A 27,897-nucleotide genomic window follows, 5' to 3' on the forward strand; every position below is an offset into this window, starting at 1 on the left:
TAAACCATAGCCTTATGTAGCCTGTATTCTGACATTCTTCTTCATGGCATGTGTTCCAAAAATATAGAATTTTAAATACAATTAGTTTCTTCTTCTTTTTTTTTTTTTTTTTTTTTTTTGTAATTAGAGAAGAATGGAATGAGCTAGCCTTACAGTCAGATGTACACCTTAGATTTACTTTCTTGGCAAAAGCTTTGAAAACATACATCAAAGTGAAATGGGGTGGGCCATCAGCTCTTTTCTCCGATCTCTAATCACATCTACTGCAGCTTTATGGTTACAATAACAGCAGTATCTTATGGAAGCTTCTGAGTATTCTGTATCATTGAAATGAGACTTATTTTTACAATATTTGTCATTAATTTATGTTCAAGGAAACATGCAGTTGCAACAAAAGACATACTTGAGACTGCAAAACACTTACTGGTGCCTAATTGCTGGAGAAGTTATTCAGGAAAAATTATTTAAAATAAAAGATAGTATTTTTAAACTGCTAAGGCTATTAGATAATCTGAATATTTGTTGAATCAAATACAACTGAAAAAAAAAAACGTTGTCAAGGGATTGAACTTTTGTGCATCTTTCTTTCTGATTCTTAGTTAAAATGCAGTTATATTTTTTAATATTTCAAGTGGTTTTCTTTTTGCTGCTGCTTTTTTTTTTTCCCACCATTTTCAGTCTGCCCTTCAGAATCCCACCCATTCATATAAACCTAATGTGGACAGCACAAAATCTTGATTACTGAATAATGATCTTGCCTTAATAAAACATTTTAAAAAATCCTTCCAAAACTTTTCTGTTTCTACTTCTTAACTAAATTTTTTGTAATCAAGCTTTATTAATGAGGTGCTCTGCACATAAGGCTTTACTATGAAGTGAAATACATGAAAATTGAAAAGTAAATCCATTAAATATGAAAATTACTGGGAATATAAATGTCTAGAAACAGTAGAAACAGTCATTGGCAACAGAGAAATGATAGCTAAGATAAAACAGTGCTATGTACTAATCTCTTAAATGCATTTTAATTTCCATGATTTGAATATGCAGAATATGCAGTCTGTCATTATATTACATGTCCTTACGGTGCTGGAAATACCTTAACTGCAGTATTAATCACACGCACACCTGAAAATATTAGTGAACAAATATGAAAACTGTCTTACTAAAAGTTTGTTTTTACCTTCTATTTTTCTGCAATAACCTGTTATCACAGAATACACAGTTTGAACTCCCTAGTTTCACATTGCTCTTTTTGAATTCAAATAACCATGCAAACAAGCCCTGTAAGTATGTACTGCAAGTTGTCTTCGTTTGTGTTGTACAAAGCTGCCATTATGCTTTGTTTCTGTGGCTCTCATTGGAATATTTTTTGTTTCCTACAACTGATGTGTGAAAATGTTCAGAAATATGTATGAGAAGGAATATGTCTTTTATTTTAAAAAAAAAATCCTTAAATCATTAACTCTTGCACAGTAAAATAGATCTCCCCAGGCTAATTAATGTTTGCATATATTGGAAATATACCGTAGGTTATCTTACAGGGAACTATTTTGTCTGTTATCAAAAGGTAAGAATTGGAAACATGGCAACGATACCATTTCTGGTTAATACTGAACTTGTGGCACATACTTATCAGAAGACATATGTTTTCAAATCAGTTCAACACTTCTTTTCTTTTGTCCTTGAGGAATCAAGATGCAAATTAATGTTAAACAATGGGGCTTCTGAAATGAACCTGCTTCTCAGGGCAGTACCTTAGTCAGAGCTGCAATTCTCTGAGCCAGTTCAGCCTCCACTTCAGGTAAGGTTTCTGCCTTCCTCATTGTCTGCTGGAGCTTCTGTTCTGCCAACTCTAGACGCTCTTGCAGCTGTCTGTTTTTGTCTTCCAGCTGAAGGCCAAAGATAGATGAAAAATTATAAACAGTGAAATTAGAATAAAGACTTTCCTTCAATTACTTAGGTATCAGGGAAGCAATCAAAACTCATTGTAAAGGCTTAGGTATTCCACAACCTGGGGGAACTTACTGGAAAAGTTTTACCTCAAGCATGGAACTGTGTAGGCTGCCAGTTTTATTAATGATGAGTGATTTGAGGCTTCAGGATCATATGATGGTGAAAAAAAGGTATCATAAAATGGTACTTATGAAGATGAATAAAAACTTCCTCTGGTCGATGTGTTGTTTATCTAAGCAAAATAAAAGTATTGGTGCCAGTAAAATGAGAAATTTCTAAATGGAAGTATTTCATCCACCTTACAGAAAAGTTTATGTATACAAGCTAAAATGGGAAAGAAGTACAATTCCAGAAGGACAGAACTCCCTGTGAATTTGCTGAACAAATGCCAACAATGTAATTAGAAATGTTAAGACTGACACTCAACTAATTTGTTCACTATTAAAAAATGGTTGCTAGTTACTTAAGGTTTCAATGAAATTATTCATTGTGAAGCTATAATTGTCTCATTATACAAACGTGAAATTGTTTAATATGTGAAAACTATTGAAGAGAAACAGTAGGGCTTTTGATAACTGCAGTTATTTTCTGTCCTACTGAGATCTACCATGATTTAGAATTTTCTAATGGATGGATAATTGTTACCTGCTTTCCTGTTTGTTCCAAGTAATAGAAGTCATCAGGAGAAAGGAGTGGGATATGAGATTGTTTGTCAGTTCTCCAAAAGCATGAAGAAATAGGCTTGTCATATGAAAATCTTCCAAATGAGCTTAAAGTCTGCTTGCATATATTCAAGATGTGGTTGTATTGATCACTGAGTAGGTAGATCTCTATAGCACAGTATGATTTACATTACCAGTAATGAAGACTCTAAGGACAGATGGGTGTACTTTGCTTTTCCGTCGTTCCTTTCTAACCTGCCTGCCCCAAAGAACTGAAGATGTATCTTGAAATAGTCAAAAGAAACTGGCATAAGCTGCAGTATTTGAGTTCTGGTACTTTGATTTCCGTGACTATGTAGTCAGTTACATATATGTAAGTGTATATGCAGAGTTATGTGTGCATATGTGTGTAACTAAATTTGCATACAATCATAGAAATAGATTATCCCATATGCCACTTTTTTTTTTTTTTTTTTTTTTTTTTTTTTTAAGATATGGTAGGTGAGGAAAAATAAAAACTTGGGACACCGAAGGTGAGATTAAGGGCAGTTTCATCTTTTACATTTTAAATGATATTAACTTCATATTATTTTAGTTCACCTTGTATTCCTCAAAATTTAAAAGTGTTTTCTACTGACATTATGCTTCAGCTTTTGGATTCACCACAATAGACAAATGCAAAATTCCATTATGCTCTTTTCTAAAAGATATTCATAGATAGTTTATCTTCATAAAATCTTAATTACATCGTAGATTCTAAACACTTAATGTGCTACCATTTCATGTAAATTTTGTGAGGTTTTTTTTCCCACAGAAGTAAGTTTCTTTTCGCTATCCTTTTTTATTCATTTTTCTTTCAAAAACAAACAAACAAACGAACAAACCCCAAATTTAGAAAATCATTACATAAGAAACAAAGACGATCCTTTCCCTATGGACTGTGACGTTGTACATTTATGCAAGACACTTAGAAAACACAGTTATTTCACAGCATTGAATGCACACATTGGCTTGGTTTTCATAGTCGTAGTAGCTAACATGAGGCTTAGAGAAGAAAAAAACAAACATTTTTTTTTTTTAGATCAACATGATTTAAAAAAGGAGCAGGTTAACCCAGTAAAAATCTCATGCATTAGATACACCCCACCTTTCATGTTAATTTTTATTATATATGAAGAAAATAACAGACTAATACAGATACTGCACCTGACGTAGGATGGCTTCTTTGTTTGCCAGTTCGTTTTCCAGCTTGTCATTCATGTCATGTATGGAGGTGGATTCTCTCTGTGCACTGAGGTAGCGCTTCTCCAGTGTAGTGATCCTTTCTTCCATATCTTCCTTTTGTGCCATTGCCTAAAATGAAATAAAAAAAAAAAAAAATCAAGAACCATTCAATTAAAAGGGCACATAATTTTATACCAGTTTACTCTTCCTGCTAACAGCAAACAGTACATAAGATATGTATAGCATGACTTTTCTGTTTTAAGGAGAAATTAATCCTTTTCAGGTTTGATGCACCAAAGATGCTTAAAGTGGTAGCTGTTGAGTAGAGCAGAAAAACAATTCCCAAATTTTGTATATTTTTCTAATTTCTACATTTTTTCATGCTAGTAAGCACAGCAAAATTGGCTTATGTTTACTTGTTTGCTTTTTAAACAGTGACAGTTATTTGATCAGAAAATGGTAAGCATAATATTACAATTATAATATTATAATATTATAAAGCATAATTATTGCATAATAATACAAATGTAGGATGGCGATACTGTGAAAAATGTATATGCATACCTACTGTTATTCCTAGGTTCTGATAAAATTTATGCCAAATTACACATAACAGACAGCAGATGACATTTCCTTAAATTGCACAATGCAAATGAGCACAGTGCTGGATACATAACATAGCCATGACATACAAGTACATTACCCATATATGTTATGGATAAGGATTAAAATGTGTTAGTGGCCACTTCTCTTAGGAAGCAAAGGATTGAAACAAAGAGTAAGCAAGACAGAAGTGGCAGCAACAGCAAGCAGCAATCAAGGCATACAGGAAACAGCAATAATTGTCAGAAAGTAAATGAGAGTGAGGAATTTAGACACCCTTCTATAAGGAGCAGCTGTCGAAAAGGAGAAACATCAGTGCAAACTTTGTTGTAACCTTATAAGGAACATACAGTATTTTAAAAGAAACAGCACACAGATGAGAAGATGCTTTCATGTTGCAGTAGTGTCAGAAGTTCAGAGGGAACATTTCTGCCAGATAACTAGGAATACCAGGTTAAACATATATATAATGTGCAAACACACACAAACAAATAACATGCACATGAATAAAATACCTGTACTGTAGAAAGGAATGTTACAGACAATTACTCTACTTTTAAATACTAAAATAGGTTCCAGAAGTCAACCATTCACACATATCAAGTTCTACATAAGATATTCTGGAGAGTACCATGGAGAGCCACAAATTTTTAGAGTAAAAAAGAAAAAAACTGCAATATATTTCCATGCAAGACATGGATGTTCTCTGATGCTTATATACAGCAGTGAAAAATTTCTTAGCTTGATTTATTGAGAGAAGTGAATAACGTATTGGAACATGAAGCTGTCGCAGAAGACTACAGATAATAAATGATTAAATTAAATGCTGTTATTTACATAATGGCCCAAAGTTTTAAAAAATGATTATCTACATGACCAGCATCTCTGTTAAATCTATTTCAGCATTAAAATGTGGAAATGGCTGAAATAATTGCCAATTTGTGCTCTAGCAATTCTAAAACACAGAGATCTTCCTATTATAGTTGCACATATACACACCCACTTCTATGAATACAGTTTTCTAACAAGATTTGTACAATTATTTCTTACTGTAAATGTTGTGTTTCCTTTGTCCAAGGGCATTTGTCATTGCTCAAGTTTGCTTTTCATATTGATTGATCCCTGTCAGCTTGTATCAGTATACGAGGAAAAAATGGCAAGGTATGTGAGGTATATATACTGAACTCCTTACCTCTCTAATGTCTCTCTGATATTTACTGTTCATTTCTTCTGTTTTAATGAGCTCCTTCCTGGCAGTTTCTGCTTCCTGCTCTACCTCTCCCACCCGGGATGACAGTGCAGCCAAACGTTCCTTCATTTGTGCCATTTCATAGTTTTGCTTTTCAAGTAGCTCCTGGAGTTCTATAACTTGACTGGTTTCATCATTTGAGTCTATGGAGCCATTCGACAAGCGCTGTTAATAGAGAAGTGACATTATATATTATTTCTCTTTTAATATAGACCCTATATAAAGAATTTCTAAAGTCAAGATTATTGTAAACATTACAATAGGAGTTAGAAGAAGAAAAAAAAACCAACAATTTTCACTGTGGGTGAGAGGTATGTATACTAAAAACTGAAAAAGATCAATATTAATTAATATCAAATATTCTATAATGTAAAAACACAAAGATGTAAATATTTGCATTAACAGCAGAATGGTACATTAAAATAGTTCTAGTTTGTCACTATGGCAATTCAAATATAAGTTGTAGCAGTACTATGAACTAAAATGTATACACTTAAGATAAACTTGTGCACCATTTAGACTTACTCAGTATTTATTCCATTTGCAAAATAAGCCATAGAACAGCAGGCAACTCTAATAAGTCACAAATTCATATTACTAGAACATTCCAAGAGTCTGGTCAATATAATGGTTAAGTCTACATTAGAGATTAGTTCTGCCAAAGTAATTTATGCACTGTTGAGAGGCCTGTGTGAATACTGTTTTAAAGAAAAATAACAAGTCCAGAATGTTTTACTGGATTTGGAAACTGATCTTAGGAATACGAAATACGTTGCACATAAATGATTCCAGGAAAGAAGTGTGTTCACCAGCAGAACTTACTGGCATTTCTTTATTACAATATATAGTCATGCTAACCTTTCCCAACATAGGCTAAGCCATGGTTTCACATGAATTTAATTCTTATGTCAAAGCAACAACAACAGAAGTAAGAAGATCAATCCAAGCAATGATGAGCTTTTTTTGAGCTATAAAACAGAAAAACAAAATCAATGACAAAATTATTATTACTTTTCTTGATTAGGTGCAATTTTACTAGTTAAAGTTATATCGCACAGTAGAAAATTAAATTATTTCACTGTAACTGTTAATTTACACAGGTTATCAGTCTCAAAGAACATCATTCAAGAATATTGTGTATTTGTTGTTTGTGAGATGGTAAGGTGTATAGCAAGACAAATACAAAATATGATTTGGAAGATCTAAGAGGAAAACAAGTTTTCACTCATTAGCTCTTGTGCCTTATTGTTGTCAAAATATGCTTATAGGGAAATCTAATAAATTCAAAGAACATTACTTTGTTTAATGGCTTTTGACATTATTATTTCCCCAATAAGACAGAAAACAAACCCAGATCAAGACCATCTGCCTTTCTGTGGGTCACTGAATAAAACTGTGTTACTCTAAGAATTCACTACGTCACATAACTCAGCTCCAAAACTGCTTTATGTATCGCATAAAAATTGAAATTGAAACTCTATGACACTGAACCATCATCGATCTACTTGCATGATACCTAGGCAAAATGACATTGGATTTGAACTGACATTTTGTCACTTTTGTGTCTTTATACTATTTTATTTGTCCATAATATGGGTACATCACATGGAATAATCACTCAAAAACCTCACAGGCAGAAAGTTAAATGTTAACTCAAGACCTAACTGAGATATCATTACTTCATGCTCTCTCTCTCTCTTCTTTCTAATTTTTTAATTATTTATTTATGTAGTATCTGGATTTTTTTTTGTTTGTTTTTTGGTTGTTTTTTTTTTGGTGCAGAAATACTTCTTAGGACATAAAATTCTAAGAAATAAATATAAATAAGCAGCTAGATGCTTATGATGTTGAATGTTCTTAATAGATTGCTATTAACTATCAGCTGAAGCACCATGGGAAATCTTGTTTGAAGAACTTGTAAGAAAAAGATATTTCTAAGTAGGCAATCTTTTCTGTCTCATCCTCACTACAAATTCCTAGTGCATGCAAGAAATAGCATCCTGATAAAATCTTCAGCAAACTTCATGATGCTGTCTATTCAAATGCTGTTGTTAAAAAGCCACAGATGAACATAAACTCTAATTTCAAAAAATTGACATGAAAGAAAACTATTTAACAATGGCTAATTTCCTATATAAAAGAAACATGACAATCAGCACATTGTTTAAAAGAGTATACTGGGCCTTGCCAAGGAAGGACACATTTAGCTAAAAGAGAACAGTGATCAAACAGGGTAAATGCTTTTAGACTCTCAGAACTTCCTCTGAAGCGCAGTAATGGTAAAATTCTATTAGAAAGGACAGGGGAGGTGGATCTGTGACCTCCACACACTATTCATCAAGTAATTGAAAAAGGCAGAACTGGACAACTTCTCATCATCTCAGTTATTGTTTTAGACTAGAATACAATATAATACAATATAATACAATGAATATGAATATGAAAACTAAATGATGTTATAATACTCCTTCTTAGTACCTTATTACTACTGTTTTTCATCAATTTTAAGCTCTCCAATATGTACTAGAAATCACAGCACATTGATTATAAATGCTTTCATGGGAACCAGAGACACTGTGGAAATCATAGAATTATTTCTAGCGAAAAAGACTTTCAACGTCAGAAAGCCTAATCATGCACCTAAGGCTTCCATCTTCACAACTAAACCATGTACCTAAACACCTCCAGTGACTGGGACTGCACTACCAATGCCTAACCACTCTTTCCATGAAGAAATTCTACCTGATTCAAACTATACCTTCCCTGATGCAACTTGAGCCCATTTCCTCATGCCCAATCACTTGTCACTTGAAAAAGATAGACTGATACCTGCTGCAACCTCCTTTCAAGTACTTGTAGAGAGTGATGAAGTCTCCTCTCAGCCTCCTCCACTTCAGACTGAACAGTCCCAATTCTCTCATATTTCTTGTTTTCTAGTCCCTTCAGCAGCCTTATTTCTCTTCTCTGCATACCCTCAAGAAATTCAATATCCTCCTTGTACTGATTGTTGAATGCCATACAATTGGACACATCCCATCCATCTAGCCTATACAGATTCCCCTGCAGAGCCTCTCTACCCTCAAATAGATTAGGAATTTCATCCAGCCTGCTGTTATCTGCAAATTTACTCAGAGTATCCTCTATTCCCTCATAAAATCATTGACAAAAATATTAAACAAAACTTGTCCTAATGCTGAGTGGTGAGTAATGCCACTTTTGAGTGACTGACAATTTAATTTTACATGGTTCACAATGAATACTTGTTGGTATCATGGCAGTTTTTCCTCCAGTGAACACTGCATCCATACAACTCCCGAGCAGCCAGTTCCACTGGTAGAATACTGTGTGGAACATAAATGCTCTCCTGAAATCCAGGTAAACAACATTCACTGCATTTTGTCCACTAAGTGAATCATCTTGTCATATGAGATTAGGAGAGTCAAACAGGACCTGCCTTTCATAAATCTGTGCTGACTGGGTCTAATCACATGGATGTCCTGTACATGATGTGTGATGGCACTTGAGATTATCTATTCTATAACCTTCCATGGCACTGAGCTTTAGCTGGCAGGTCTGTAATTGGATTTAATTGGCCTATAATTCCCTGGATACCCCTTCCTGCCTTCCATGCAGATGGGCATCACAATCACTAACCTCCAGCCAATTGGGACCTCCCTAGGTAACCTGGTCTATTGATAAATTATCGAAAGTGGCTTGGTAACCACTTCTGCCAGCTCCTTCAGTTATCCGTCTGGCCCCATAGATTTGTGTCCAGTGTATGTTCTAGCATAAGCCAAAAATTCCCAGATAAAGATAAGAAACTCATAAGTATCTCTGAGTAAAATGGGAGAAAGGATTATGATAATGGTGCAGTATCAAGTCAGAGAGGGTAATGACTGTACACTGGTTAGAAGCAAGAACTAAGTTGCATTAAGTTGTGTTCAGTTTTTGACAATTTTTTTGTATGGCTTTGGTAAATCCTATTTTTTTCTTCAAGGAAAAGCAGGGAGAACAATAAATTGGAGCGTTATACCTAACAATCTCTCCCTATATCATTCTCTCTGCATTGAAATAACCAAAAGAAAAATCAGCTGCAGCCTGGTTTACTAGCAAAAACAAACAAAACAAAACAAACATCCAAGAATGACAGTAAAACAAGAGAAAGTGTAAAATAAGACTAAGCCAACACACTCTAAAGGAGATAACTCCTGTAAAAATATACCTAGATTGAGTTATAATGTAGCAATTTATGCACAGGAACATAATTTAGCAATGGTGAATCCCGAGAACAGGACAGAGAACCTCCAAGCAACAAATTGTCTGCAGCTGTAAACCAACTGACCAAGGTATGTTTGGGCTAGGTAGGTACTATAAGCCAGTAGTTACATATTTTGCACTAGAAGTTTATGTAGGAGTGCTGGGAGAAGGAAAAAAAAAAAGATTATCTCACAGGATTACTCCCAAACAGTCAGCAGTTGAGACAGAATTCATTTACTTGATAAAACTCCTCCTCTGTGTCTCTCAGATTATGGCAGGATAGGTGCAGGTGATTCACATGATGTCCCTGTGCATAAGCACATTCAGGCCTGAGGATTAAATTCAATCCTGTCTAACCACAAAGTGCCACTGAATAATTAAAATCAAGAGTAAAATTGAGAAGACTGATTTCTTCAACAAACTAATATTTTATGCTGTAAGTAACTGCTTTTTTTTGTTTTCCATTCACTCTCTCTCTCTCTCTTTTTTTTTTTTTTAACCTTGAAAGCATTTGCATTTTGTCTACTCTTTCCTAACCTTTTTCTCTAATGGAGTATTAAGTTGGTCACACCATAAATCACCAGCATCAAAACTGAAGTCTTTGCTATGTTCTCAAGTCAATACAGTGCCATGGTTCTTTGAGAGTACTTGCTGTAGTTTGGCTGACTATGCTTGGTAAATAGTGCAAAGCATAAACCCAGAAAACTTCTGACATATGTTACACTAGAACTAAGAACTGAAAACTTGAAAACTTCTGTTGAAAAACAAAGGAAAAATATTCTTTTGATTTTACATAATTTTCTTGACATGAAGCACAAAAAATTTATATTAAAATAGCATTTCAAACATTTGCAGACGCTATGTTCTATTTGCTAACAATGTGACACCTTGCCAATGTAAATATTTAAAATACACATAACTAAAGAATACAAGTGTAGGCAATTTTACTTTATTTTGTTGGTATGAAATTAGATAGGAAATCAATAATCTAAAACACAGGTAAAAAATAAGAGGATAGATACAAGCTAAGGTTCAGCAAGGAACTGATTTCAGAAAGTGACACAATCTTTACGAAAGACTAAAATGAGAGGAATGGTTTCTAAGTGTCAAAATCTCATTACTGCAGAAGTTTCTGTAGACTAGATTATGCTCCACTGACCTGCTTCCAGATATGACAAATCTCCTACCTGCTATGAGTCTGTGACCCTACTGCTCATGGTTACTGGCCTCTGGGGTACTTGTCACATGATGATGGCATCTCAACCTAAAGAAAGACTCTTGAACCACACTGTGAGACTTCTTTCTCCATCAGAAGATAGCAAGTGCTAGCAGCTGTGAAACTATGTGTGAATTTTGGGCAGTAACTGAGGTATGAGAGCCTTCCTATGCTTCATAAGCAATGTACACCATTTCCTTGGTAAAAAGTACTTTTCTTTTTTTTTTGGAGGGGTGGGGGGGAATAAAATTCCCATAGATAATAAGACTTCTAAAGCAATGCTTCGATAATCTTGATAAGCAGAAATTTATAAGGAAATGTGAAAATAAGTTTATATGACTGAAAGACAAGTTAACTTACATGAAAAAAAAAAAAAAAAAAAAAAACTCTTCTGAAAATTAAAAGATCTGAATGAATGTCTATTGATTTATTGTGTAAACATTGCAAAATTAATGCAGCTTTTCAGCATCATAAGATGCCTGAGCTGTAGTGTTGAGTATTAAATATTCACAGTCATAGTGCTTGGCAACTTCGCCCATAGCAGCTGGATTTGAACTAGATGATCTTTAAGGTCCATTCCAACCCAATCCATTCTGTGATTTTTATGCAGACACACTCAGCTACTAAGCACAACAGCGCTCACAAAATCAGAGAATGGATTAGAAAAGACCTTCAAGATCATCAAATCCCATCATTAAATCATGTTCCTCATGCCATACCCTTGTCTCTTAAACGCAAGCAGGGGTTGGGGCTCCACCAATACTTGCCTAAAGCCTCTTTAAAGGGAAACACTGCATGATATTCCACTATGAACACTCCATTAAAAGGACTGACAGCTTAGATTCATGAAGGCTTCTAGAGCCTGCTGCAGTTTTTCCCCATTTTTCTTTCCTCTCTGGCAAGTCCTTATTTTTCCAGGTGTCTCAATCTTCATCAAATCTTCCTACACACACACTTTTAACATTAGATAATCAATATTTATTCGGAAGAGGATTATTAGAAAATCCCCCCAGTACCTGCACAGCTTAGATACTAACCCAACATCTGATTATGAAAATTATTCTGTGTCTGAAGCATACTACTTTCTTAATTTACAGTGTGAATTGAATGCTTTGGGATGAGATTGTGTCTGCAACTATTATTATGCATCATGATTGTACTTAAGCAGCAAAACAAATGATCCTTATAACAAACTGTCTCTAAATCATGAACATCCCTTTGACAGCCAGTGTTGAATCCAAGCTTTGTCCTATTTAAACTGTTGCTTCTGATGAAGGCTGCCTTCATTCTGTTCTCTGCTGCTCACCTATGCTGCCAATTAAAATGAAAGAGCAAAGGAGTACACATGAAATAAATTATTAAGTATCAACTGAAAGTTTTCTTCTGCAGTTTTCTACTGACCAAAATGATCAGAGAATCAAACAATATTCTGGTCCCAAAGTAGAACAGATTCTGATGACTGCTCTGAAAGATATCATCTACTTTTTAAATTACTATTTCCTTTTTTTCAGTTTGATTTGCAAAACCAAAACCTTCTTGACACTTCAGCCTACTCTGAGTTTGCTTGGGCAAAATACCTTTTATACTGGATGCAATGTCTATAACCACTGTCAATATTTTAACAGATTTTAGTATTTATAAGCTACAGGCAGTTGATTTAATTATTGGAAGATGATAGTGTCAAGGCTAGGAAGAAACATATATCTATATAATCATCAAATAGAGACAAACTGGTTTTGAATTGTGTCCAGTTTTAAAAGCTATCGTTACAAATAACAGCAATTAAGTTTAAAAAATAGAAACAGTGCATTTCCAAGGAAAACCCTGATTAACACTGCACTTAAATGATGAGCTTTCATCTTCAGTGTAACAAAATCTGCCTGAAGTGCTCTGTCAAACAGTAACCCTCTTATGCATACAGGGTGTCCATGAAGATAAGAAGTCATTACTCAGGCAAATTCATCCTAGATAAAATTCCAGTAATTTCAGAATAATTTTAGTAATTTTTTATTATATGTTTGAATTAAAAGATTCAGCATGGAACTTACTATGGAATATTCTCCTATATTTTCCAGAAATAGGCAATAAATTTTGGAGCGTAGAGGAAACACGCCATTGTAAGTGCAGGATATACTATGACAGTTAATATACAAGGTATACACACATCAGAAAATGAAATACTTTCTGAAGTAATTTCCCAAATGCATACAATCATTTCTGAAAACTTTCCATTTTATTCAATAACTCAATTTTAATGACTCATATAGTAGTAGAAATAAACATCAGCAAAGAATGACTTAAAAAAAAGAGAAAAAAGATTCTTAATCTCAGCATCTTATTTTTTGGGACAGCTGGGACAGCAAGCACCGCATTAAAAGGACTTAGTTTATAGCATGAGTAGAGAACACACTGTGCTATTCCAGTTACATATGGTAGATGGTGTGTGAAATTCAATCACAAGTTCAGGTACGCCAATTTGTTTTTAAGTCTAGTAATAATAAATTCAGAAAGGCAAATCTTTTATTTTGCTATCTTGAATTATTCTTCAAACTGAAGTCAATTTTTGGGCAAAAAAATTTTTTTCACCCAACCTGACCATGACTGTTGGTTGGAGATAGATTAAAGTGATTGCTAATTCAAAATAGCAAATGAAAGAGATTAAAGATTTCTGAAACAACGCATCACTTCATACACTTACAAGACCTTTCATATTGCTTAGAAAAAATGAATCATACTGTCTTAACATTCAGCTAGTTTGTACTGAAAAAATGCTAAGTAAAATGTTCTTCACTTTTCTCTACATAAAAAAGAATATGAATTGGCAACACGTTGGTAGGTAGCACAAAGGAAAATTATCTTTTATAGTTTTTAGGTTTCTTTTTCATTCCATTATGGGCTATTTTGGCAGCAGTTTTTGCATATATATACTTTCATATGTATGTACAAGTACACTATGCTTTTCTGTCTATGACATAGATAGGACCACTCAGCAGAATATATTGTACTTAACTGTAGTATTTTGCTAAAAAATCCAATAAAATTTTATTATAACTTGGAGACCTAACTCAATATCCTACCAGAAAGCTAGGACTTGCCCATTTGCATTTGCTTTTCATTTGAAGAAGCTTGATGTTCACGCTTGGCAAACAACACTGTAAATGAAAGTCTCATAAAATGTTCACATTAAAAAATAATATATTGGATTATTTTTCATATTGATTGTGTATTCCAATGAAAACTAGTATTCTATACCTTTTCATGAACCTTTTGCCCTGGCTCCATTCCTTCAATATGTTCTGATTCAGCAGGCCCTTCACCAGCTGCAATTTTCCTTTGAATGTGTGCATTTTGTTCACGCAAAGCTACAATCTGCAAGAGACAGAAAGTAAATGGTCAATATGTATAAGAAAACCAAAAATCACTGAGAAGGCAATCTGTTGACATCTGTTGACATCTGCAGGCAATCTAGTGACATTATGATACCAAACTGGCCATTCGTAGCAGCTGCAGTATTAGGTTGACACATTCAGGGAAATGGAAAAAATGATTAAGGACCATGATGGATATAAAGGAGCCAATAAATGACTGGAGATTCAGTGTTAAGTCTTGTTTTATCTTCTATTTTTACTTTGTACTAATTTATTTTTTTAATTTCCACCTTGAAACATGGAAGAACTCTTGGTTATAAATTAGGAAACTGATAACTGCAAGGGTAAGATTAATCCTTTTGTACTGAACACAGTTGACAACAACACGGCATTGTAGGAGCACAGGGACAAAAAATATGAATCAAACACAAGTGATGTAAAATTGAGTGTTAGTTTTCTCAACTTTTCACCAGTTAGTAACTGCAACACATACTTTAAGCAATATTTGATAGGAAAAACATGTAAATAAAGTATTTTAACACATTTTCAAGTTGTTTTTTATGTTAAAGATATTGCTTTATTTATTGGTAGTGGTATCGAAAATCTCACTCATTGGAAAATAAGCTGACTTCTCTCTGTACTATTCTTTTTCTGAGTGGACAACATGAAACTCAGTAGTACTGCTTCTGAGAAATATGCGCATGCCTAATCCTTATATTTATGCTTTTATGTTTACAATATCCAACTTAACCTCTCAATTACAGAACATGTTCACAGACAGTTTTCCAGGTATCTGTGAATTAATACTTATTTACTTATACTAATACTCATACTAATACTTATAAGGCAGTAATTCTTGATGTAATTTTTGGTGGATTTCATGCTAACTCTTCTTTTGGAAAAGGATAATGGTAATATTCTAGAGAATGGAGTCATGTTTGCTAAAATTAAATAAAATGCATTTAAAAAATAAAGGTGCATAAATAGCACTGTTGTGCAATTATTCAGAACTATATTATTAACCTTGGATTCAAGTCCTAGTAATACCTCTTAAAATATGAACAGACATAACATTTTTTTGTCCTCAAATAATCAGATTTGTTTTCTAAATGACCAGTTAGGTACCAGATAAAACAGAACCCTTCCTGCTAGACTGTAAGTGTTCTGACATCCTTAGGGAGAAGTGGTATCTGTATATTACAAGAATATTCTGAGTACTTTTCCTACCCATAAAAATTTTTGCTTGAAATCCTGACCTGTGACCCCTGTACAGAGCTAAGCTTAACCCTTCAGCGTTTGCTATTATCCACTGGCTTAAGGCACAAAAATTACAATAGCTGAGCTGAAAATCTTGAACTTATCTGTCTTGCACAGACCAGGATAATGGAAAAGCCAATGTGCTAAAAGCTGATATTAAAGTGGTTATCTGATCTCTTCTGTAAAAATTGGAGGCAAACATCACCAGCAGGACCTTCTATGTCCAAAAGAGATTGGATAAATGACATGCATATCTTTCCTCCTGACTGAAAATCGATGATTATCTTAAATTAGATGCTTCCGTTATGATAGCTAAATGTTAGAAAAAGTAATAATTCCATAAAAAAACTGAAGAAATTCCAGAAAAAAATCATGGAATAAAGACCATGCCTGTGCTGTGATAGTACATACGAACCTGGTCCTTCTCACTCCTCATATGCAGTGAGGAAAATTATTTCAGTTAACTCATCAGTGTATATTTTCCCTCTTGCAATGTGTATAACACTACAGATGAAAACATAAATTTATGTTTTCAAATACATATGGCCCATACACAAGCTAAATCAAGTCCTATTGTAATTTTTTAAACCGTTGCATAATCAATTTCTATGTTGACTTTTTTCCCCATATTTTTGCAATTTAAACTGCCTTTAAAGCCATCTGCCAGTGAAGGATTGAAAGACAACTGGTGTAATCATCTTGCTTTAAATTTGCTTTCCATTGAACAGATGCCTACAGCATGAAGAGAAATAAATATATTTAAATTAATTAATAATCACATAAGGCTAAAACATCAAAGGCATTTTTTTTTGTAGGATTCTTTATCATATTTAAAATAAAAAATACTTTTATATTAATTATTTTTATTTTTCTCCTTTGGATTTATTTATCATTCAGTTTACTAGCATTACAACTTTAAATATAATTTTTGTGGATAAAGGATAAAAGAGGCTCTAAATACATGTATACAGTGTTAGATTCTATACAACAAGTAAGAATTTAGATCACTTAAAGAATGTAAGCATTAAAGGAAGACAATTATTTTAAGTTGTTGGGTTTTTTTTACTACTTCCCCTACCTTAAAGTACTGAACTTGTTCCTTTGATCTCTCAACACAAATTTGTTCTAGACAATGAAACTTGCTGACACCTGTTTCTTTTAATTTGCTATGTTTGGCAGATCTAAAAGGCTAAAAGACTTTTTTTTAAATTTAATTTAGTGCAATCAAAAAGATGTTTATTTTTGCATGGGTGGTATGCCAAACTACTTGTGACTATATTGTACACTTAATTCTTTCAGACAAAGGGAAATTCCCTACTTGGATATCTTCCTACATTATTACAACAGCCTACATTTTAAAAATGTATCATATTTCAGTCTACTGAGAGCATAATTCAGATTCCCAGTCCATCTTCTGACTCTGCTTCAATTTTGGCAGGGATAAACCTTGTTTGAAGGTTTAATAAATGGTAATTTTATATGGATTACCATAATTGAGTGCAGCACATGGAATAAAGGATGCTTAGAGACCGGTGTGGTTTGCTTCTCCCAAAATGGAAATTTAAATCCTGATTCATACATATAAATGTACTCTTTTCATGTTATGTTTCTAATTTGTGTTAATCAGAACACAACCTTTCAGAAGCCACTGCTTAGACAGTTCAGAGACATTTAAATGAGGTTAACTGATTTAAATTATTTAATTGTACCATAATGTAATAATGACAGAATTTGTCATTATTACAATTTTTTAAAAAATTAATAGAGCTGAAAATGCATGCACATTTTCTTAGAATTTTATATATAACTTCTGAAAAGAATTATAATCAGCCTTTTGTATCATCAAGGTCTTGTAATAACAATACGCTCTATTTCTTTCACTTTTTTGGTGGAGGAAAAACACATCATGGAATGCACACCTGCAAAACCTCTTTATTGAAAAACAAATTGATCCTTTTGTGAATCAGGATATAAACTAGGCATTTTGAAAATTTTCACTGGGAGGGAAAAGGCATTTAAAAACTAAACAGAGACAATTTATGTGTTCCTCAGGGTAGTTTTTAGGAAGAATGGAACTCACTCGGTGAGGGTAATCTGAATGCCTACTGTAGATTGTGTGCACAGGACTTACAGAAAAATGCCCAATATGTAGAAATATTAATTTTGATTATATTTATTCTCCACTAAAAAGATATCTTTTAATAATCCTGTTCAAAAGAGACTTTCAATATTTAATTAGAAAATCACCTGGATAGTTACAGATTTTGCTGCAATTTTAATGACTGTCAGTTGAGATGTGACAGACTTGGCTACAGTACTTTAAGATATTTGTGACTACATCTTCTCAGTCTGAGTGTATTTGCTGAATATCAGAAACAGCGTGAGTAAGTCCAGGAAAGGACATTCAGAACTTTGCACTTCAACACAGATTTATATGTGATGCAAGACTAGGAATAGTGGCATCCAAGTCACAGAAATGCTTTCTCTGCTACAGGGGCATGGTTTGTTATAGTTTGAGAATTGTACTTGGAAAGAACTGCATTTACTCCTATAAGAGATCATGTCTGGTTCTAAGGCTTTACAGATGGACTACCTAGAAAAGTATCCCTATCACATTGTTTGCCATGATACTTACCTCCTTGCAATCATTAATTCACTTGTCTTCACAACTATTACAACAAAGGGAAAACTGAAATACTAGAGGCGCAAATACTCAATAATTATGCTTATGGATATTAAGAACATTGTTTCCTAGGAAGATGGAGGTTAACTGATTCTTCAAATTACAGAGGAATTCTCTTGCCACAAGTATAGAGACAAATATTTTAAATTTCTCAACAGATTGCTCCAGTCAACACACAATTTACAAATGAAAGGCAAAGCAAATTGACACAGTGCTCTCTCAGAGCGTTTCCATCCACTGCATTCTTGCTTATACTCCTTTTGGTCCCTCACTTATACATCATTTGCAGCCTCAAATATACACTCAGTATACACTTCTCTGTATATTTTTTCCCACATATTCAGATCATGGAAGAAATCACTGTTATGTCTGCAAAACAGAGAGCTCAGGAAATTCCAAGCAGGAACTCTTCAAAAGTGTTATAATATTATGTGTAGAATTACACTAACTGGTACAAAAAGATTTGAATGGACATTTCCCTTTACAGTACAGTGGCAGCAACTGAAAATCCTATTTTCAGTCATACCTAAAAGGTACATGCCTGGGGGAAACCCCAACTCTCATTAGGTAAATATTGCCCATGTCTCTGTGCACTTGGTTATGTTGTGTTGCAGGAAAGGCAAAACCTCGACCAAGCCCAATAGTATTCTATCAACCACAGCAGTGGATCTTGCTGCTGGGAAGAGGCCATGGGAGCTCTAGCACTAATCCTGCGACCCACATTGGAGGGACTGAAGATCAAAATGGACTCATCTACTACAACAGTGAGAAGAGAGCCTTGAGCATTTGCCAGATGAGCCAGATACACACTGAGATGGTCTGAAGAATGACTGCTGTGAGAACAGTGGCTGAGTGGCCAGAGCAAGCAGTGGGAGCCCAGGCTGGCCCGCCTCAAGGCCTGAGGCAGTGCCAGGTCTGTGTTAGGTCTTTGACATTTCAAATCCACTTCCACTGTCTGCCTTTTGTCTTAATTAAGCACATTTTGCATGAAAGAAACCACTTCTAAGTTACATCACTCTGTCACTGTTGGCAGGTTGATGGAGGAACCCTTTCATGTGCCAGGACACAGTGTGCTCCAGATAAGACACAGCAATCTTGGCAGCTAGAGCCCTGTAGGAAAACTACTGGATCACAGGTGCTCACTGTGCAAAGCAGAGGCACCAGCCCAGCACCAGCTGTGCTGAACAGGCACACAAAGAATTAGCAGCTTGACTGTACTGCAACAGTACCTATCTGATCTCTGTACTTACAACTGTGATGGAGTGCACCAGCTTTGGTGGTTTTGGCAGATAGCACTCTGATTCCTGCCAAATAAACCCTCATAAGACTTATTTCTTCCCTATAAAAACTTACATACTAATAACTATTACACAACTGTTTACTTGATCTACTGTTTGTAAGTTTCTCACAGTGTCATAAAGACGGAAATATTTTTAATTATTTCCAGAAATAGGGGAGATTGAGAGAGTGGCAATGTGAGGCTTCTTCTCCTGGCCAGTAGCTTCTGTTTTTACAAACTACCATTGCAATGGAAGTGTTCTCTGGCAATATGGGTAGCAATGTGCTGTGGAATGAGAAGTATCTTAGTTTGAACTGACTTAGGTTTTTAAGAGATTACATTCCATAGAATGACATCATTTACTAGACAATCCACGAATCCCAATGGGCTCAATTTTTTTCTTTTTTTTTTTTATATCAGTCAAAGGAAGAACCCAAGCAGTTTGTTTCTCTTTGAGTAACTAACAGTGATGAAGTGATACTAGTGAGAAAGTAATTAGACCACCAAAACAAAAGAAAACAAAATAAAAACAGAGGGAAAGAGCATGGGTGTGTCTTAACCACCTTCTCAACATTGTTTTACAAGGCAACAGCAGCTCAAAGTGAGTCACAAACTTTCTCTAATAGAAATTTCATATCACCATAGCAATTTTGGTAGATGGGATTAAAGAAGGGAAATGAAATCTCAGATGGCAGATAGCAATTACTTTTTCTCAGTAAACATGAAAATATTTCCAGCAAATAATAGGAAACTAGAAAAAATTATACTTTATTCATTCATTGTAAACAAACCTGAAATTTTGTTTTGGTTGCAGAAATTGTTGGAAATTATTGTATGACTTCATCTAAAATCCTTTTAACAATGGAATTTAAATCTTTCATCTAATTTTGGTCTTACAGACAAAAACCATTTTACTTGGTAAATGCTCTTTGAAACCTCAGTTCAAATAATTCTTACTAGTTAATAATGATAATTGACAGTTTCAAGAACTAAGAGTGAAATAAATTAACTAAAACACTGGATTTTATTTTCCATTATGACATGACTCTTTACCAAGAATCTCAGGATCTGCAATACATATCCACGCAGTTAAATGTAGAGCTCTAATTGCATGGCAGAAATTTTGTAGTGTTTTTGAAAAGTTGTGGGTTTTTTTTTTTTTTTTTTTTTGTTGTTGTTGTTGTTTTTTTAAAAAAAATTTTTAATCACAAATATTAGCTACTCCAGTAACTTTGTTTAATCCATTCTTCTCCCTGCTTCCTGGCCATATAGTTCTAATGGATTCCACTTTATCTTTTTATTCCAGAAAAACTATTCTGCTGCAATCAACAGAAAGGAAACAAGATTTCTCTTCCGTAACTCCTCTCTATCCTATGGATCTCCAGGCCATTTCCCAAGGAACAGAATGATTAAAGATGCTGAAAACCTTGTTTTTCGTGCAAAGCTGATGAGAGGTTTTAGAAGGGTTGGTCTTGAGTAAAAGCCCATTATCTGGCACATCTGATTTTTTTTTTTTTTAACTTTTTACCATTCAGCTACTTAAATGAATCAGACAGACTTATAAATTGAGCATTTATAGCATTTTGAAAATTCACTTTTAAAATTAGTTTTTGTACCTGACTGACAACATCAACAAGGTTTACGTTATATTTGTCTGCATCTCAGTATATTTTCTTGCTCTTTAGACAGTAAGCTTTGCAGAAAATTTACACAATTGAGCCAAAAGGTATCCTGACATGTCAAGAAAAATAATACTTTATTCAAAGAAAAATACTGTAAGACTTATGACAAATACATATTTTCAACATTTTTACATCATAAATTCTTCTCTTTCTTCCTTTTTGAAATACTGACCTTCTATTAATACTCCTGTTAATATTTCATTACTATGGACAAATCCTCATGAAGATGAAATTGTTGTGAGAAAGTCTTTATAACCCTTGTTGATTAGACAGTTGTAGGCCTAGTGAAAATAGATATTATTTTGGGTTTCTGTGATATGGAGCTTGAAAAAGGAGAAAATTGAAGAGAACCTATATACTTGTGCTTTTTAATGGTCAAGTGTTGTCCTGTCATTAGTAGAAAGCCAGCATGCGCTGGCTAATGCTGTAAGAAAATTTATGTTCAGATTAATGCAACAATTTTCAAGCTCATCAGAGGGACATTGTAAAAGATAGTTAGCTTAACAAGTCAAGGGGTGTCTGCACCTTATAGTAAAAGTGGAAGATCATATTGTCACACACTGAGATCCAGCCCTTGATTATGTTTATTTCATAGCTTACATCCTCTGTTATTCAAGTTTTGTTAAAAAAAAAAAAGAAAAAAAAAAGCTAAAACATCTTGCTTCTCCTACTTCTTGTATGTCTTGTTTATTTAATCCTTAAAATCTTGATATAGGTACTACCTTCTGTGACCCTGCTTGTATGGCTGTTAGCATTTTCAAGCTGCTTTTATATCACTCAAATGCAAATGCAGGATGACAACATGCAAAAAAGATTGGAGATGTTCTGAATTAGGAAGATTCTTAAATTTAACTGAGAATATTAACCATACTTGCAATCCTTCACTGTTGCTGGTTTGTACTCACAATACCTACTAACAAATCGAAGGCATCAGTGTTTTATCAATGTATCCATGAGGGCATTTTTGCATAGGACCAGGATTCTGATGTCTGGTGACACTCACTGCTGGGGCCTTTTGCGGTGAGGCTATGACTAAACTCTGGCTCTTTCTGAATTAGGTTGATCAGCAGTCATTTTGACTTTTGGCTGGTAATAAGGCAATGGGCTTTATCAGTCTCCTTCACTTCATTATGAGTTCTGAAACAAATAAAGCAATATAGCACAACAGCTATGTGCTATTGTGCATGATCTACAGCAAGTACCGTTTATTTCTGTGATATAGGGGCAACTCTTTGTAAACAGAATATAAAGCAATTAAAGCAACCGTGTAGTTACCGTTAGGAAAAAAAAATCTGTTAGGATTTTTCCTGGATTATTGGGTACATTTCAGTACATTTTCTTGAGAAACCTTTATCCATGCCATCAAAAATGTGCTACTTTAAATTTGTCACAAAAATTGTTCTGTGAAACAAGATACAGTGAGCAAACTATTTTTTACATAGACTAGCACAATGGAAAAATACTAACAAATATCAGTTATGTGGCTGTATTATATTGTGTATTTGACATTTACTCTTTTGCTTTTTTTTTTTTTTTTTTTTTTTTTTTTAAACCATGTTCAATGAAATAGTAGCAAAATTATTAGGTTTACATTATTACTCTCACAAAGACAGTTGTTAGGATACAAAAGCCTCACAATTCACCACTAGTATATGGAATGATTTCCAGCCAGCTAGAACGGAGATTTGGCAAAAGCATTATGATCCTCACTGTTCTGCGCAGTGTATGTATTAATGCATTATACAAGGGCTAATCCATAGGCAGTGCTTCCTATTTTATTATGTTAGCCCATGATGTTGAAGATGGATACTGGTGGTATGGCAGTAGAGGTTGAACCTTCCCGCCGATATTCCATGACATTTTGTTGCCATTTGACAGATGGCACAGGGGAGCAGTCTGACAGAATATTGTCTGACATGGAGGTATGAATGAAGGAAAAGAAGAAGGAAGGGTGTGTCACTGAATTCCTCCATGTGGAAAAAAATGGCACCCATTGACACTCACTGATGTTTGGTGAACCCTTATGGAAACCAAACAGTACATGTGAGCACGGTGACAGGGTAGGTGGTATGGATATTTATGAGCACAGCATGCATGCTCTTGTTCATTGCTGTTGAAAATGCATAATGATGGTGACTATGTTGAAAAACAGTGCTTTGTAGCTTCAAATTTTCTCTATCAAGTAGTATTATTGTGCTGTTTATATCTGTTCTAGATTCCATGAGACTAGATAGGAAGCATAACTTGTGGAGCAGCCTACATGTTTATATGAACACAGTCTCAATGTGTGTGTATATACATACATATACATTCACTCAGGGTGTATATATACATATATTTGTACATTCAAACATAATTTTTCATATAAGACATTGAAGAAACATAACAAAAATAATGTGCTTCTAGGAATTTATGTAATTGCTTTTAGTATACAAGCAGTTAATTGATAGCAACCTATGCTTAATGTAAATAGTTGGGCTTGAAAAAATCTATGGAGGTTAAAATAAAAGTATTTTGCTATTTGCACAGCAAATCCATTTTCCTCCTCTGATTACATTAATCTATTTCCTTCTGAGTAAAAACATCCTTCCCAAAATGAAATTTTATATTCTTTATCTACATAGTGTAATCTAGAGACATTGAAATTGTTTAAACTGGACACATCTGTTATGAAAATCCCACTATTCTGCATGTGTATGTAGACAGTTTTATTAAATTTTTCCATATACTGTATCTGCATTAAAATCACCATCTGTATTACCAATTGTGCAAAACATGAAAATACAAATGGATAGGATATTACTTAAAATCCAGACCAGAAATGAACCTTAACCCAGAACTATAATTAAAGAATTTCAGTGCCCTAATCTGCATTCATAAGGGGAGAAATTCCTAGCTTAAATCTTCTATCTCACAGTCTGTTGAAATTGAAGCACCATAGAATGAACTAAAGTCTCAATTCCAAAAAGTAAACCAAAAGTACCCATTTAATATTAGTTAAGATGTTACTGTTCTTCAGTGACATTCTCAATGAGATTCTTTTTTTTCCCACAAGTCTCTCTAGCAAAAATCAAAGATTTAGTCCTTACTGATACATTTTAAAATAATTTTTTAATTGTAAGGAACATTTTTAGTAAATTGAACTTCTAAAATGTTTTGTTTTACAATTACTGCAGGAAATATATCTAAATTGATATCAATTCTCTAATGCAGAGAAATTAACCGTGAATTACACAAATAGAAACATACAAACTTTCCAGATACAATGCCATATGAACTGGGCTATTTCTTAAGTATGGTATGAAATAATAAAATTCTCCTACAGCTCCTTTCTGAGTAATTTCATGTAAATATTGATAGTGCCTATCCAAAAGAAGTGCATCTAATTTTCTTCATCAAAGCTGAAATATTTTTTACAGTATATTCAAAGTAAAGTTATTTCTATATTTATTTCCATTACAGATATATGATGGGAATTTGTTCCACTAACTTAAAAAACAAACTGATTTCAAAAATCTCATAAATGTATTTACTTAGATTAGCATTTACAAAGACATTTCTATTCATTGCATACACCCAGCATATGCTCTTCCTACTTCTCTCATATCAGTTTTTCACACTTACGGATCTTGCTCTGTTTCATCTGTCAATGAAGGAGAATCTTTTTCATCTGTCAATGAAGGAGATCTAATATGGACCTGTGACTAGCAAAATACCCTTGATTCATCTTATTGCAGATGTGTAGCTTTTACCATCATGCTTCCTAAGAATTTGGAGAATACCCTTAGACCTGCAGGTGCACTGTCGTGCTGAAGTGACCCAAATGATACATCTGCTGGTTCATATATTAACTAGAATATTGGTTAATAAATATGAACCTACTGAAGTTTAAAATTGATTTTAATGACTGACTTGAGTCATTAAAATATATTTTTTATTCAATTGTAGCATGTAAAGCCAATTTATGCATTAAAAATTGATTATGGAGAGTAATAGGCATAAAATATAATACTGTGATGTTGGTACACTATTTAAAACCTGCTTTGAGAGTTAATGGATGTAGATGTTTCTAATAAATCATGTAATATATAATAAATATACAGAAAATTGCTTAATCATCCCAAAGAAATATATTAAATAAATAATAAAACCATATATTGTTACAGCAGATCATAAACAAAGAAAAATGGGCACATGCTTGTATTTTTATCAAGATGAATGCGCTTGAAGGTTGTTACGGATAAAGAATCAACAAGACTAATTCTTGCAGTGATATTATCTTGATCCTCCAAACATGTCATCTGACAAATGTCAAATAACCCTGGAGCTGATACAGATGAAAAGATAATCAGCCGTGTTCTTTAATCTGAATTTACACAACCAGTGCATGATAAGATGGCACATATTTCTAAGCCTATGAATCCCAAAACAATGCATCAAACAGAAGTGATGTATTTTTTCTTCCGGTGTCTTACAGAAAGGCACTGTGTGCATACACTGAGAAAATTTAACATCGGGAATTAAAATTCTCAGCGTTATCCTGTGTGAAAGCAATGGTGAGCTCTAGAATGCAAATCAGCTAAACATAACTTCATGGTATGTTCTTTAACAAGTCAGTGTGCTTAAGGTATTTTCTGGCACAACCTTATGAAACCAGGGCCTATGAGCGTTCTGTGCCATTGATTTGTAAGGTCCCTAAACAGGCTGACAAACACATGATATTAAATTCAATCTGAAATTATCCCAGAAACAAACCTCATGCTGATTATGAGCAAACACATACAAACTCTATTTATTATCTCCTGGAGTTTCAGGTGTACAGGCAAACTTATATGAAATATGCTCAGCTGCACCCTTGGCCCCTGCCAACCCTGTTCTTCCCTCAGCTGATATTTCTTTGTCTATCTTCCTGTGTCGTCTCTCTTCCTTTATTCTACATTGGGTGAGGAACTGGTGATAAATAAATCTGTGCTAGAAACATAGCCTTTTCCTATTCTGTAATTCTCTGGAATAAAGTAGAGGAGAAAACAGAAGAAGATCAATTTATCACTCAGATGTGTTCCTCAGCTTTGGCTCTGTGTCATATATTGATGTATTTGTTTGCTGTCATGGAGAAATGTCAGGCATGCCCCACTATCCCTATTTACTGATGCATATAAAATATTGTGCAGGCCCTCAAAATAACTCCAATAACTGAATTTCAGAAATGTAAATGTTTCATATGCTGATAATTGCAGGACAGTTGTTCTGTAGTGAGCTCCGGACACGATGTCCTATCATTATTTGGACTCAGACTCTCATGGAGGACACTTTAGTTTTCACCCTGCCCACAGTCCCAGCCTCTCTTCCATTAAAAAGAACAAGCATGTAGCTGGGTAAGGGCTTGTGCTAACATAATTAGCTCCCCAGCATGGAGTTATGACATGGTGTGTGTCATGCAGCATACCAGGATTTATGCACAGTACCAAGCCTGGCAGATAGTGCACCTGGGTAGACACTGCATCAGCCTTTGGCTGTCAAATATCAAGTTATGAAATTTAGTTGTATTCGTCTATCTATGCTTACGAAATGAATCATCTTACCCATGAAATCTATTGGATTGGCCTCTACTACTTCTTCTGTAGGAAAGCTATATTCAGTTAAAATAACCTTAGAGTTTTGGGGAGGCAAGGGCATTCAGAAAGCACAGGATCAACCTGATTCTCGAAAGTGGTATTCACAGGGCTCCTATGGAGCACCGGACCTTTACTGGAGCTCTGTTGAGAGTGTGGTAATGCAAAAATAATCATAGTTAAAATTGACAGTAAAAGCACTGAAATATAAATAGAATATAAGGAGTAAATTGCTACTAAATGTACCAATAAATATTTGTTTGAATTAAGATTGGAACAAATTTTGTTATACAAATAGAAGGACAGTCTCACCTTAATGGCAAAACTCTTAAAACTTAAGAAAAGGCATTATAAAAATGAGGATATAACTTTTAACCAAAAGAGCATAATGAATACTTCCTCTGTATTTCCTAGTTCCTTTTATTTATTTACACACACAAAAAAAGGGAAACAGAAAATATGTAAAAGAACTGAGATTTATCTTCATAAGATTACATTTTTCTAAGTGAGAGAAGTGATACCTAACTTGTTTTGAGAATGAAATAGAACAACCTAAAAACACTTTTTACAATACACATAAAAAGGGGGGAAAAATGAGAATGCATGTGATTATGTTTATGCTTGTTTTGATGAAGATGCTAATTTTTAAGGAGTGTTTGTGTTACAAGGTTTGGAGGAAACATGGAATTTTTACTCTCCAGTCATCATTTATTCAGAGATGGAACCAAAGCATGAAATAAACCATCAGTATCTCAAATCACAAGGGACCAAGGTTTCATTAAGTCACATGCTTCTGTCAGATTAAAAATGAAGCAGATTTGAAGAGATTTGTAAACTAGATTTCAAACA

The 27,897-nt window shown here is 34.1% G+C and overlaps 1 protein-coding gene across 6 annotated transcripts in view; it reads right to left on the reverse strand.

The window, feature by feature from the left end:
* Nucleotides 1-27,897, reverse strand: part of PPFIA2 (PTPRF interacting protein alpha 2) — a 284,143-nt gene that overhangs the window by 55,183 nt on the left and 201,063 nt on the right. For all 6 annotated transcript variants that reach the window (XM_042815464.1, XM_042815463.1, XM_042815462.1 and 3 more), the window contains 4 exons: nt 14,420-14,536; nt 5,638-5,859; nt 3,825-3,971; nt 1,758-1,892 (listed from right to left, as the gene is read on the reverse strand). In XM_042815464.1, the coding sequence (XP_042671398.1) occupies nt 1,758-1,892; nt 3,825-3,971; nt 5,638-5,859; nt 14,420-14,536 (621 nt within the window). The remainder of the gene's footprint in view (nt 1-1,757; nt 1,893-3,824; nt 3,972-5,637; nt 5,860-14,419; nt 14,537-27,897) is intronic.

Source organism: Centrocercus urophasianus, unplaced genomic scaffold, assembly GCF_019232065.1.
Source record: "Centrocercus urophasianus isolate 14NV4802_14NV808 unplaced genomic scaffold, USGS_Curo_1.0 seq_15, whole genome shotgun sequence".
Taxonomy (NCBI): domain Eukaryota; kingdom Metazoa; phylum Chordata; class Aves; order Galliformes; family Phasianidae; genus Centrocercus; species Centrocercus urophasianus.